The sequence below is a fragment of the Merops nubicus genome, unplaced genomic scaffold (genome assembly GCF_000691845.1).
Source record: "Merops nubicus isolate BGI_N331 unplaced genomic scaffold, ASM69184v1 scaffold16837, whole genome shotgun sequence".
In the NCBI taxonomy this organism is placed as follows: Eukaryota; Metazoa; Chordata; class Aves; order Coraciiformes; family Meropidae; genus Merops; species Merops nubicus.
This window is the reverse complement of record NW_008619736.1, coordinates 1-12,438: the sequence shown is the minus strand read 5'-3', so window position 1 is coordinate 12,438 and position 12,438 is coordinate 1. Positions and strand designations below refer to the sequence as shown.

General features: G+C 38.4%; 1 protein-coding gene across 1 annotated transcript; it reads left to right on the top strand.

Annotated features, from left to right (window-relative positions):
• Positions 1-1,047: 1,047 nt before the first annotated feature.
• LOC103776403 (O-phosphoseryl-tRNA(Sec) selenium transferase) lies at positions 1,048-11,969 on the top strand (the record flags this gene model as incomplete). Its single annotated transcript, XM_008943914.1, has 5 exons — positions 1,048-1,232; positions 3,707-3,825; positions 3,913-4,071; positions 7,771-7,924; positions 11,867-11,969. Coding segments are annotated over 5 exons (720 nt in total), but the record flags the coding sequence as incomplete, so codon positions are not given.
• Positions 11,970-12,438: the final 469 nt, after the last annotated feature.

Below are 12,438 nucleotides of genomic sequence, written 5' to 3'. Positions count from 1 at the left end.
CGCCGCGGCGGCGCGGGAGAGCTCGGCGCCCTTTGCCGCGGGGCAGAGGCCTTGAGGAGCCCCGAAAGGACCGGCCGCGTCTGGGAGAGACGGTTACGGCCTCTGGTTGTGCCTCTGCCCGGACGGGCCCAGCAAGCAGTGAAAGACAAGGTTTTCTAAAACAATTGCCAATATGTTGCTACACCAGCTAAAATATCATACTTGTAAGGTTCCAAAACAATGCATTTATTTGTCTCCAATGCACAGAATTCATTATCAATGAATTTTGAAATGTTTCAGTTCTTGGACGTTTAGTCACTTCATCCACCGTTTCAAACTTCATTTGTGAAGTGTGGTGTGAACGTGAAGTAGTTTTACTGAATCCTTTTTACTGACACGGGGACATGTAAAACAACCTTCTGAACGGTTGAGCTGCTGTGGTAGGGTTTCGGTGGGTTTTTGGGTCCCTTTCCTCTAAGGAACTTCTCTGCCATTTGCAGAGGTGAATTCAGCTCTTAACAGGGTGAAGAGCACAAGAAAGAGCATGTCTCTGGTTGCAGTTTTGACATGTTACAGTCTGGAAGTGATGTCCTTATCTATTAAGTTAATAACTTGAGAGAAAAGTATGCAGATAGGAAGGTGTGTTACAAGTGAAACTATACTTCCCTCCTGCTTACAATTAACACTTTTCGTTCTATATTACCCAGTTATCACCCTTTTATCCAATTTTCTCTGTTGTATTCATAGATCCTTGTCTAGAGAATACATCAAATAACCTATAGTCTTCTAGGGAGTAATTAGCATGCATGTGCTGCACTGGTTTTGTGTGTGCCTTGAGGAACACTTGGAAGTGAAACCTATCCTGACTGTTTTAATATCAGGATATACTAGCAAAATTGCACTTAATGTATGGGAAAATCATTATTTAACTTTCTTCTGCTTCCAGGCTCATAACATTAGATAATAAAAACAGCATGATGAAAATACAAACTGCTCTTCAGTGTGGGAAAGAAAGGTGACATTAGTCAAACAAGCTGCATAAAATTTTGTTCGTTTTTAATTGCCAAGTTTGGTAGTTACCTTTATATTATTATTAAGGGGAAATGTCCTGAAGATGGATGGGATGAAAGCACCATAGAACTGTTTCTTCATGAACTTGCTATAATGGACAGCAATAACTTTCTGGGCAACTGTGGTGTAGGTGAGAGGGAAGGAAGAGTGGCATCAGGACTCGTTGCCCGAAGGCATTACAGGTACAAATTACTAGCAATTTGAATTATTCAGATTTATTATTAGTGCTTTTAAATGGCATGGTTTATTCTGTCATCTTATCTGAGGCCATGGTAGCATTTGAACAAAACAATATAATGCAATACTGAATTGATAAAACTTTCTGCAGTGAATTTTCTTTAATGACTCATTGGAAAGTCTTGAACAAAACACAGCTCTTTTGTCAGGGCTATATCCTGTATGCTGGACTGGTAGAAGCTTCAGGTGTTGAGTTGACTGCATGCAAGGACAGTAGAGGTCTTCCTGGTTTAAAATAATCTGTGTATTACTTGTTGGTTTTAATAGTGTGCAGCTTTTCATCAGTATATTATTAAAAACTACTGCATATTGTAGCTGTAAAATATCAAACATGTCCACAACAGTGGACAGCTATTTGCGTTTTGTCATATTTAATATCTTTATAAGAGAGAAATTTCCTGGAATGTTTCTCTGTGAAAGATTAACATAAAAGCAAGTCAGAGACCAGAAATTTAGTAAGCTTTACCATATTGAAGTTAAATTTCTTAGGCTTAATGACTTTCATAAGACCTACAGTACCATGAAAAATTAATGAAGAAAGCCAGTAATACGTCAGTTTGACTTTTTTTTTGTTTTGTTTTGTATATTGCTTTCTAGTCTAGTATATGTGTGGTGAGGGAGGTAGAGGGTCACAATGGAGAGAGCATCCAAGAAGTACTGTTTTCCAACAGTGCTGGAAGAAACATGCCCAGCTTCTGGCCAGAGAGAGCCTGGGCTGGCATTTACAATCATAGAATCGTTTAGGTTGGAAAAGACCTTGAAGATCATCAAATCCAACCATTAACCTGTCTATCCAGTGCACTGCTAAATGATGTCCCTCAACTACTGCTGGTCTGGTGCAGCTCTGTCGCTTGGCATCTCACCTTCACCAGTGAGCATCAGCAGTAGCTGGAAAGGCATAGGGGTGTCCTCTACTCCGCTTAACTCTGCAGTAAGTTTTACAGGTAATTTTGGGAGTGATGGAGGTAGCAGGAGATGGTTCTCAAGCTGTCTTTCAGATCAATAAATTTTAAAGGCCAGTTGCAGAGAGGAATGCTCCATAGGAAGGAGTATGTATATGCAGAAAGGAAAAAGTAATAGTTTGAGAAAACTATTAAGAACATAGCAGCAGAATTGAGGGAAGGAAATATTTTTGATGGGGTGAGGAGTATGTGCTAGTTTCAATTATTTATCAAGCTCTTGTTGATTTCAACCTGTAGCTTGAAATGGGCAAAAAACTGAAGCTGTGAAACTGCTCCAAGAGTTCTGAATTCCATATACTCATCAACCTGTGTTTTACTCAGTTCCCAACACAGAAACAGAATTAAAGCAATAAATAGATATGTATGTTACAGCCTTGCTTGAGCAGCTGCTGCCTTTCAGCTGTGGGTAGGGTTGGTTCTGTAAGCTTAGATTTCAGAAACAGTTTCAGAATCCTCCACTCCTGAAAGGTTCTAAATAAAACCCAACATTTATAAATGGTGTTTACAAACATAATTCATAAACAGAATGCAGAGAGAGCTGGTATTGCACAAGGTGATCTTACTGCTTTCTACAACTTCCTAAAAGGAGGTTGTAGTGAGGCTGGTGTTAGTCTCTTCTCCCAGATTACTGATGATAGGACAAGAGAAAATGGCCTCGAGTGGTGTCACAGGAGGTTTTGATTGGCTATTAGGAAGAATTTCTTCACTGAGAGAGTGGTTAGGTACTGGAATGCGCTGCCCAGGGAGGTGGTGGAGCCACCATCCCTGGAGATGTTAAAAAATGAGTAGATGTAACACTTGAGGCTATGTTCTAGTGGTTAGGGAAATTTTGGGAGGAAGGTTGGACTTCATGATCCTAGAGGTCCTTTCCAACCCCAGTGATTCTGTGATAATATGATAATACATAAATTGAAGAGTAGGATGATATAGATGAAATGAAGATGTGGAAAAAGATGGGCAAAGTGATACATCAACCCAGCTGTCTTTCAGGGCCTTTTGTGACAGTATATATTATTTCTTTGCCCTATGGAGATGAAGCATTTGTCAGTGGAGTATCTGTATAATACCACGACACCTCTGGTATCCCACGCTACAGGCAGCTGATTTTTGTTTTGTTGGAGTCGTGTCTGAACACATCAGTGTTTATAATGCTAGTTCAACAGACATCAAGTGCTGAGGTGTGCTTAAAAGGAAGCCTGCCATATGCTAAAGGTGTTGCTGCTATGGGTCTTCTCCAAATTTATACTTGGATACTGGAACATTGTTTAAAAAAAAAAAGTTTCATGTGAGTACATGTAATTTGTTATAATGGAACTGGCTGTGGCAGATAGTGATGATGTGTTAGATACAGCATTTCCCACAATTGTTTATCGAGTTAAATTCTCTTCAGTCAGCAAGAATCATTACTTTGAGATGTGAAAAAACTTGATGTATGTTTTCAACTTTTTTTTACTTAGGTTGATCCATGGAATTGGAAGGTCAGGTGATATTTCTGCAGTCCAGCCTAAGGCTGCAGGGTCTAGCCTTTTGAACAAACTTGCTAATTCCATAGTTCTGGATATTGTAAAGCTGGCTGGTAGGTGTAAACCTGACAATCTCTCTTCTTTGTGGGGGCACATCATGGGTTCTTCATGTTAATGTCTGGCTTTGTTTTTATGTGCAGGTGTCCAGACAGTGGCCAGCTGCTTTGTGGTTCCTATGGCAACTGGCATGAGTCTAACTCTATGTTTTTTAACGTTACGGCACAAGAGACCAAAGGCAAAATACATTATTTGGCCACGTATAGACCAGAAGTCTTGCTTTAAATCAATGATAACTGCAGGTAAGGAGGAGCCAACTGATTGCACAGTGTATTCTTCTGACTTCATCTAGCAGAGGGATCGATTCATGTGCTTGCAGTAGGATCCAGAAGAGGCCTGGCACATGGTAGTTCTAAGTGCTTTAATTGTACACTCCTGATTTCTAACATGCAGTCCATGTATGGGTTGTCTTCTTAATGCCTTGTAAAATGTAGGTGTTTGCTGAGGCATTGAGGTGTGTAAAGTAGTTAATTGAGAACACAATACCGAGTAAGTTACAGTTTGTTCTCAGGGTTGGATGCCTAATTTGCTGTTCTGAGGATTAGGTAAAGCCATGGCTCAGGGTTCAAATCTCGCTCTTAGATTTATGCGGAAGGCATGTGTGTTCTAGGAATTGTGATCAGAAGGTGACAAGCTGTCTGATTTGCACGTTCTTTTCTTTTAGAACATGAGAAGTGTTAGCTGCCCTGTTTCTTTTTAATCTTGCGGTGTCACTCAGGAAATGAGTTTGGTGCCTTTCTTCGTTCAAACCTTAATTTTTCTCAAATGGAATTCTGTGTTTACTGCACTATAAGTAGGCTAAGGATAGAAGTCTATCCCTGTAGTCAAGCTGTCCCCTCCTGCAGGCAGATGCATGGGATCAAGGAAAGGGCAAGTAAGGGAGACCGTAATTTTCCAGCTCAGTGCACATACCTGCAGGTGGTGGCATAGATTCTGGTCCTAGTTTCTAGGACACATTTATTTTTTGCACAAAATACTCATTAGATAAAAATGACTAAACAATTGGAAACAGGGACTGGATCCTGTCCAGGTGAGATGCAGAGGTGTTTAAAAGGAGTCAGATCAGAACAAAAGGAGGATTCACATAAGAAAAGTGGCAGTGTTTACAGAATATTATGCTTAATTTAGAACATCGAGCTCAGGATATTGCATTTATAATGAAGAAGGTTGTAAGGAAATATGATAGATCTGTTAGTTCTATTAATTAATTATGTGATAGCTATTTTCACCTCTAAAAAAAATTATCAGTGAAAAGTATGCCAAGAAGCAGGTGTCAGATACCTAACAACTATCTAATAAATGCAGTTTCTGTCTTCTAGATCTCTAATTGAAAATCATATTAAGGCTAACAATGTCAATAAATCATTCTAGTCCAAGCTCTTCTGTAGAGTTGGAGCCTTAAACATCAGTGTTCAGGCATGATGCTGAGCCATGAAGGAAAAATTCACATAGCTGCTGCTGTGTTATGCTGCTCTGGAAATAACTTTTTCCCTTTTGTCCTCCTCTTCTCCTTTGCTTTCATTCAAAAAACTGGACAGACCTCTGTTTTTTAAGAAAGCGAGTCACCTTAGCTAGCATGATATTGTTGCCATGCCACACGTGTTTGGGGAAGGGAATATATGGTTTCCAGTGTTTTATTCTTCAAACAGAATCTTTCCGATGTATTTATTGGTAAGTTAAAAATTTGAGCAATTACCATGGCATGCTTCCCTCTTTAAGAAACAAAACTTGTTAAGTGCTAGATTAGGTCAACCATGCCTTTGTGTAGCTGAATCTTGAAAGTATTTGAGGATGAAGATTCCACAGCTTCTCTGGGTAGAATTTGTAGTGCTGTGTTATCTTCTTGAAGCGTTGGGGTCTAAACCCCCAGCCCTGAGTCAAGGTTGGCATATGGATGATGTCAACAACCAGGCAGGAAAGACCTTCCTCTTGGTTTTCTCTCAAGGCCTGCCCAGCCTTTGGTGAAAACCAATTAGGAGGTCACCACCAGGTGCCCTGCCTTTAGAATTAACATCAGGTGTCCTGCCTTTGAAGTTAACAGCATAAAGGCTGGCTCTGCTTGCAGTGAGTGAGGGGAGATTACCTATGTAGTGGATGGACTAGGTAGGGTTTCCAGTTTTTGGAAGGGGCTCCCTGACTGCCCATTACAAGCAGCGTTCCCAGTGGTGGTGGGACACGAACACAACCAGGACAGAGAAAGGATTACGTATGTAATGATGTTGCTTTTTGGCAATTGCTGTATGATTGGAATTGATCTAATGACCTGGTTTATTCCTTCCCCCATGACCTGGTCTCTGATTTGGCTTGCTCCTTTCTTTGCTTTGTCGTATTCCATGAGTGAATGCGTTGATCTGTTTAATCACCTGGTTGTTATCCACCTCGTATCTTCCCTATATTCTCTAGAATGGAATTGAAAGGTCTGTCTGGTGTGCTTCCTGTTGATGGCAGTGTCCTTCCTACTGGGACACACAGCCAGCAAAAGGCCTCTGAAGGAAAAAAATGTTGTTCTGAACCTCTCAAGCCAAAATTTATTGTTGTTGCCTCTTACTACATCATACCAAAGAACAGAAGCGAACACTTGGAAAGGACCCACAACAATCATCTAGTCCAGCTGCTTGACAACTGCAGGGCTGCCCAAAAGGTAAAGCATATTATTAAGGGCCTTGTCCAAATGCCTCTTAAACACTGACAGTGTTGGGGCATTGACCACTGCTCTAGGAAGCCTATTCCAGTATTTGACCACCCTCAGGGTAAAGAAATGCTTCCTAACGTCCTCTCTGAACCTCCCCAGGCACAGCTTCAAACTATTCCCACATGTCCTATCTCTGGATACCAGAGAGAAGAGCTCAGCATCTCCCTCTCCACTTCCCCTACACAGGAAGTTGTAGAGAGACCCTCAGGCTCCTTTTCTGCAAACTAGACATGCCCCAGAGTCCTCAGATGCTCCTCATAGAACATTCCTTCCAGCCCCTCACCAGCTTTGTTGCCCTCATCTGGATGCATTCAAGTGTCTTCACATCATTCTTAAATTGTGGGGTCAAGAGGGCTTATCTTTGTCTCTTGCCTTTGTAGTTCCCTTTCAGATGGCTTGGTGCTGTTAGAGATCCTTCTTGGCCTGTTCAGGCCTGAAAAGTCTAGCTTGCAGTCTTTCTTTCTAAGCTGTGTGTGCTGTACTGCAGCCATCTTGGTAGCCTTCTGATGGTTCCTCACTGGTTTTTCAGCATCCCTCCTGAGCAGCCTGTTCCTGAGCTGGAAGCATTCCAGCATTTAGAAGAAGGGGATAACTTCCTTTTTTCAAGCATTTCTCTCATGTGTCCTTGAGGAAAAACCTTAGGTTCATCTGTTGTACATCTTAAATGCAAACTTAAACTGCAAACTTAAAAGAAAAGCCTTGGGAAATAGCCTGTATTTTATGATATGACAAAGTTCACTTTAAAAATGAGGTCAGACATAGATATTTTTATCTTTTAAGAAGTAATTTGGAGGTTTATAGATTGGATAAGGCAGAGGGATATGGTGAAAGACAATTCATACTGATCATCATTCCATTGCTCTGTCAACTGGCATCCCATTTTAGAAAGGCTGGCTTAGTGTGCTAGTGTTTTACAAGAATGCCACTCAAACACTTTCTTTTTAATTTAGAGGGAAAAGGTTCATCTGTTTTTAAAAAGATCTTCAAACATGTTGCTGTTGCTTGCAAACAATGTACAGTAAGCTTTTGTTTGGAGTCCAGTATTTAACACAAGTATTGCTGTAGTTTTTAGCTGTATGGATATTGTACAATAAAACAGTTTATGTATCTATGGTCTTAATCCAAGTCTGACAGAATCTGTTAAAACAACAAAAGCAGGAAGATTTTTCAGGCTTATACTGGAGCTAAGAGCCCACAAACAGAGATTTGATGGTAAAATTCAGGTCTTGCTTTTTTTTTTTTTGGCCAGGTTTTGAGCCTGTGGTAATAGAAAATGTATTAGAAGGCGATGAGCTACGGACAGACCTTGAAGCAGTGGAGGCTAAAATCACAGCTCTTGGCGCTGAAAATATTCTTTGTGTGCATTCTACAACGTCTTGCTTTGCTCCAAGGGTACCTGATAGGTAAGGAGTCTTTGTAACAAGTGTGGTATCTATTGCTGTTAAAAAAAAAAAGCAAATAATATCTCTATTACTTTGAATGTCCATCTTCCTAAAACCGCTTAAGTATGGCCAAAAAACCAGTAAAGATACTTAAGGAAAATGAGAGGATGAAAGAATATTCTGCTTTCAGAATACTACATTAAAAACATGAGAATAATCCAAGTGGTTTTCCTTCCGTCATAAAACTGAGGTTAATGAAGGATCTCTTGTGAAATGAATGTCATTTTGGCAGTGGTTTTCTTATCATTTCGTGGAAGTAGTAAAAGTAGACCTTTTTAGAAACATAGGAAATGTAGTTCTGTAGCTAATAACACATTTTAATATTATTGTTGCCTCTTCTTCTTGTCTTCTAGCCAGTAACAAATTTTCCCAGGCTGTTAATACAACTTAAAAAAAAAAGTTACAGCTAAATTTAAACTCTTTGCTTGCATTACTCTTTCAGCATTATACTGATGCTTATAGGGTGAATTAAGATACACTGGTATAAGGAAACTCTTGGAAGCATCTAGGGCAGATGTGCTGTGCAAGTATAATGTATGATTTGCCCTGCTGTAAATTACGTTGGTTCAAACATTTGCTGCCTGATTGCATGATGCTGCTACTTAGAATTTCCAGCTGTTAAATCACCATTAAAAGAAGCTGAAACCACATTGCATTCTTTGCTAATATTACATGTCCATATACATAACTTGTGTAGTTGCTACAAAGATGTCATTCAAGTGCTAGCTGAAGCTGTGATGAACGTTCGGTTTATGGATGGGAAATAGAACATCAGAGATGTTATTTCAGTGTGTACCTTGGTTGTGAAACACTTGAAAGAATTCTCAATCTGAAAGTGGCACATTGGAGTAGAGGTGTCTAAAGTACTTGGTATATTGAGTCATTTGTCCAAAATGAGCACCACTGTTACAAAACCTATTTCTCCTACATATGAAAATAAGTATCAGGAAACAAATTCATTAGATTTTACAATTGAAGAGGTGTATTCTTATGGGCTGGTGTGTAGCATGTGTATCACACTGAAGTGTGAGATGTTAGATGTCTTTTTTTGCATTGTTTTAAACGTAGTGTCTCAGTTGTTCCGCTTTAATTGTTTTTAACTTATCACAGAATTGAAAAGGTTTATGTTTAGAGTTCATCTACACTGCATGCTTTTTTGTTAATTACTTCATTATCTGGAAAAGTCAGTTGAATATTTGCAGGTTTAGGAAGGAAACATTATTGATACTGAAACATGGCAAGTAAAGATATGTTTTGCTCTGTTTTCCTATCTTAAAAAAAAAACCCAATATTTATCATAGGTTAACCCAGTTCCTAGAGGGAAGTTAAACCCGTATAATTCTGTCAGAATACTATGAACATTGCTTGAAGTCACTTGCAGATTTATTGGCTAACTTAAATCACAGCTATCAAAATTGAATAGTCTATTTTATAGCTTGGGTAAATGAATCTTTTTCCTTATCTGCCTCCTCTTTTTGACATGCAATTGTTTTGTCCTCTGCAACTAAGAGATGAATTATTAGGTAGTGGCAGTGTGTTATGATATACTACAGATACAGGGGGATTTGAAAGCACTTTCTATTTAAAGGATATTGTCAACTGTTGAAGGCCATAACATTCATCTTCCTACAGGGAGGAAAATCCCATGCAGCATTTCTGGAGGGTACCATTTTAAATGTCTATTTTTAAATACCTTGCATTTGTAAGGCTTTATTTAGTTGTGGTGGTGGTGTTTTAAAATTTTAAGTGGCTTAGGATTGTTAAAAGGTCAGGGTTTTGTGCCTGTGGACCTATAGCTTTCCTTTGAAGTGTTATTTAACTTTATGGCAATAATTCCTTAGTGTATAAACCCCCTTCCTCAGAGAGGCATCAGTTCTCAGTCTTTTACCTGCTGTTGCTGGGAGCTGTCTCTAAGACTGCTGTATTTAAAAGAGAACTAAAGGAAAAAAGAAGTCTTTATCAGTTAATGTACTTAGACTGTATCTTGTTACTTTCATTAATATTAGAAGAAAGAGCAAAGCTTTCTTTTTATGAACTTTCACAAGCAAGAGAGAAGGAAGGAATAAATTAGAAAATATCTCTGTAAGTCCTATTAGTGACTTTTAAGCACTCAAGTAGTAGTGGAACTTACATTCATGTTTTGTTTTTCTGATCTAACTAGCAGCACTTTTAGTGGTCCATTTTAGGCCCTGGAAGCAGACAAATGCTGTGCATAATTGTTTGCTTCCCTTGCAGAATCATGTATTTTCAAAATGTAGCACTCTCATCCTTGTATTGTAATATAGATCTAATTGTTCAATAGAATATTTTTAGGAAGAGTAAAGAGACTTTTCTGTCTTCAGTACTTGTAGAAGGTAGCTTATTGCTCCTTTAAGTCTGGAGTGGTGAGAAAGACAAACATACATAGCAGTACCTCCTGTGTGTCTCCAGTTTGGTGGAATTCCCTACCTGCACTTGAGAGGAAGCCTGTAAGAGGGGAACTGTTTCCCTCCGAGTCTCTGTAGCTGGTGAGGAATGAGCCTGATTAAGATCAGCAGATCAGAAGGCGAAAAACTTGCCCTGTGTAGTGTTCTGTTTCCTGAAATATTCTGTTGATGTTGCATAGTCCAGGATCCAGGATGTTGATAAATGTGAAAAATTATTGGACATGCAGCTCCTGCCAAATATCTTGGCTGTAGAAAATCAATACATACATTATACTACTGGTGTTTTCTAATCATTAAATACTTGTGATTTCTTTAGGGATGATATGGTGATGATGTTTTCCTAAGAATTGAGGTTCAGAAATTTTAATCTGAGGCTTGGAGCTGGATTTTGTTTTACATAACACTTGGTAATGTAAGAGAAATAGAATGCAGAGGAATGTCACCTCTTGGAAAGTGTTTTCATACTCTGTCACATTTTATATGAATGTCAGTAAATTACAGTGAGAGGTTGTACAGAAGGAGATAAGAGTAAAAATGTGTTTGAGGTCTAGAATTTACTGATTTTTTTTTTTTTTAAATACTACTACCTTGTAATAATTTGAAATTATTACATATTGCCTTATTTTTTCAGGTAGGTTTTATTTCTAAAATATATTCAGAAGTTTGGGCGAAATCAAAAGGTTTTTTTAAAAAATAGAGCAGGATTGGAATGCTTAAAAAAGGGCTAGTAAGTACATGTATCTTTAAAATGCTGAAGGCCCTTTCTAAAATAGTCTATGTGCCTGCATAAGTCCTAGTTTGAAAAATCTATCCAGACTGAGCCCACTGTGATTTCAGGGATTCCTAAAGGCAAGCAAAGAGTTGTCTTTATTTCTGAAAAAGCAGCTGAACAAAATTTTCATTTGTTGATCTCCACAGTCCGACATTTTAGGGTTCTTCATTCCTTTGAAGAACATCTTTTCTGTTTATCAGTTTATCTGAAATATGCAAGTGAGATTTTAGCCAAGGGGTTGAAATATTAGTTCTTTAAAATAAACAGAAGCATGTAAAAACTTCCTGTTATTGATGCTTATAATTCCCAAGACACTTCTACTAGGCCATTTACAGGTTGAATAGAAAAAAAGGAACAAAAGTGTACAGCTAAAAGTGAATACAGCTAAAGCTTTATTCATTATCATTAAAGTAGTGTTTTAAAATGCTTATGTCTGAAGCAGAATGATTTGGGATTTATTTACTGGTTTCCAGACAAAACCTTCAATGAAAAAGTTAAGCCTAGGTCCACAATTTGTAGTATATGTAAAGGGTAAAAGAATTTTCTTCTCAACCTTTATAGCTTAAGGTGACAAGTGCTGCCATGAGGTAGTAATTTCTTTTTTCTTATTTTGACCTTTTTGTAGACCCTTCAGTCTTTTAATGGTCTGAGTTGTAATGAGTTACAGTGATCAGTGCTCTCTAAATTATAATGTTACTCTCGTAGGCTAGAGGAACTGGCTGTGATTTGTGCTAATTATGACATTCCCCATATCGTCAACAATGCGTATGGAGTTCAGTCTTCAAAATGTATGCATCTTATCCAGCAGGTAGGAGCTGTGTATTTCACATCATTTTTTTTAACTAAGTATAGGTAGATCTCTGACTGTAGTCACCACTGGCAAGTTTTAGCAGATGTTTCATAGTTCTGAGACTGATCCTGTGCATGTCTGCTACTTGAATGATTTTTCTGAGAAAGCAGAGCAGAGAAATAGAATTTACAAATAATATTTGTTATTGCTGTTACATGCTTCTTATGTAATAAATCCAAATTTATTTAGGTTTTGTTTATGTTCAAGTGTCTTTCATAATGAAAAAATGTCCTTAATAAGCTGTCTTAAAATACTTCCTAAACGTTTTGACTAAAAATGAAATAATGGATCATACTTCAGTAGGGATAAAGCCTTATCAGACAGAATGCGAGTTACAGATTTTCAACTGAAGGTATAAGATTCTAGAGCAACACTTTGTAGATGTTATATGTAACGTATAGGGTGTCTCGATTCCCTGTACCCTCCC